This window comes from Solanum tuberosum, unplaced genomic scaffold (genome assembly GCF_000226075.1).
Source record: "Solanum tuberosum cultivar DM 1-3 516 R44 unplaced genomic scaffold, SolTub_3.0 scf00719, whole genome shotgun sequence".
In the NCBI taxonomy this organism is placed as follows: domain Eukaryota; kingdom Viridiplantae; phylum Streptophyta; class Magnoliopsida; order Solanales; family Solanaceae; genus Solanum; species Solanum tuberosum.
The window spans coordinates 49082-51483 of NW_006239641.1; the positions used below are offsets into that span (position 1 = coordinate 49082).

Genomic DNA, 2402 nt, shown 5'->3' on the forward strand with positions numbered 1-2402 from the left:
GTTCGCTTGGGGCCAGCAATGGTCTCCGAGTGCCGGTCCCGCCCAGGGTGTAGGCTTGGGGCGTGATAAATCTGATGTACATTTTATACATGATACACTAATATGATGCGCCAGATACAATAATATAAGCACTGATACTTTAATCTGATGCGCGAGATACACTAATCTGATGCGCGAAAATGAGGGATTTTGGAAATTTGTAAAACTTATAGGGGATAATAGTAATAAGTAAACTAAAAGGTGGGATTTCTGTAATTTTTCCTCTTTTTATTGTTCTTTGACACTTATAGTAGATATTAGAGGTATTTGACCCTCATCAGAGGTTGCGATTTTAGATAGTAAATCCAGACATAATTTACCAAATCAAAACAAGAAATTAAAAAAAAAAAAAAAAACACCATAAAAAATGAAAACAACGTGCTGACTAAACAAGAGTTTCTTCGCATTGAATGTTATATGACTAAACAAGAGTTTCTTCGCATGGAATGTTATATGAATTGTTGATGAATAGATAGGTGTAGTGCACAACAAGGGTAGTACATGACTTCTATAATTTGTGATATTCCCAATATACACATACCTGTCATTTTTTTGCCTTAAATTCCCATGTGCAACTAGCAGTTGTACTTTGACTAGCACATCTAATATCAATGTAGTATTCAATGTATATACTATAGAGTTAATTGGACTTGCCCTTAAAAAAAATGATATCATCTATTTCAAAGAAGATTATCAAACCTTTTTCTCCCACCCCATATACTAAAAGATGGAACAATCTTTCCCTTCTTGATCAATTTTTTGATAACATTTATGTACCCTTTGTTTTTTTCTACCCAAAACATCAAGTGGCTACAATCCCAAAACACAAATTATCTAAATTTCTAACAAATTCTTTGTCAAAAACTCTTACATCTTACTATCCATGGGCAGGAAGTCTAAAAACCAATGCTACTATTGAGTGTGATGATCATGGTGCTGAGTTCTTCGAAGTCGAAATCAACTCTTCCATGGATAAAGTTATTAATCACCCTGATTTGACATTCCTTCAAGTTTTATCTTGTAGGGATTCGTCGTCATCAACATTTGGTCCCTTAACTCTTGCACAATTAAGCCATTTCGAGTGTGGAGGAATCGCTCTTAGTTTTTGCATGTTGCACAAGGTGCATGCATAGTGTTAGAGTTTGTCATGTATTTTTTATATTAGTTTTGGAATATGCAGGTCACTTGATCAAATCATATTAAACATTATGTTTCTTTTAGTATAGCTTGTACTTTTGCTTTTGATTTATCGTCCTTCAAGATTTACAATTATTACTTTTCACATGACGTATTGTTATTTCTATCCTAATAGGTGGGAGACGTGTGCAGCGCTTACTACTTCTTGAGGGATTGGGCTAGGTTAACTCGAGATCCAAAATCAACATTATCTCCTCCATACTTTGCTAAGGATTCACTAATGCCATCACCATTTGATGGTCCTCTGCTTTCCCCTGTTGTCGAGCCGAAAATGGAAGGATGTATCTATAAGAGGTTCATTTTCTCCGAATCCAAGATAAACACGCTTAAATCCTTGGTTGCTGCAGAATCCATGGTACAAAATCCAACGAGGAATGAGGTCGCGAGCGCCCTCATCTATAAATGTGCCGCTTCTTCCTCTACTTCTAATTTAGGGCGATCTCAGTTAGTCCTAACCTCAAACTTACGAAGTCAGGCAAGTTCACAACCACCACTACCACCAACCACCATAGGAAATATGGTCACTATATTTTCCATACCAATATATGAAAACTACGAACGAGAGCTCAGATTGCCAAAATTAGTAACTGATATAAGAAAGTCCAAACACGACCTCTCCACTAGAAACAATCTACAAGAAAATGAATTGGTCATAGAGATGTTGGATGCATATAAAACAGGGAAATTGCCATTACAACAAAGGAATTGCGATGTTTATATAACTACTAGTACATTAGCATTCGAATTCGAAAAATTAGATTTTGGATTTGGAAAACCTACAGCAAGCCAAGGAATTGGTCCAATTAGCAACTTTTTTATCTTAACGAATACACCTGACGATGATCATGACAGAGGAGTTGAAGCGTTTGTCAACTTGAATGAACATGACATGTCTGTTTTCAAGAATGACAAAGACCTCCTCCAATTTGCTATTCCAGTTTAACGGCAGCAAATGGACGAGTCAAAATGAGTTACACTAATAAATGGACGTGTCAATGTGCTTGTTGAAATAAGTTGGGTCAAAAGTGTTATATTTCTAAAATATATTGCAACTTTTTGAGGTGCTACTTTCGTTTTCTATTATCTATTCGTGTATTTATAATAGCTAATGTTGTTTTTGATTTGTTATTTATGGAAAGTCAAACTTGTAGCAAAAAATCATCATA

General features: G+C 35.4%; 1 protein-coding gene across 1 annotated transcript in view; it reads left to right on the forward strand.

Moving 5' to 3' along the window:
• Positions 1-2179, forward strand: part of LOC107058958 (acylsugar acyltransferase 3-like) — a 12863-nt gene extending 10684 nt beyond the window's left edge. The window contains exons 4-5 of the mRNA XM_015305242.1: positions 931-1160; positions 1352-2179. Coding sequence (XP_015160728.1) covers positions 931-1160; positions 1352-2179 — 1058 coding nt within the window. The remainder of the gene's footprint in view (positions 1-930; positions 1161-1351) is intronic.
• Positions 2180-2402: the final 223 nt, after the last annotated feature.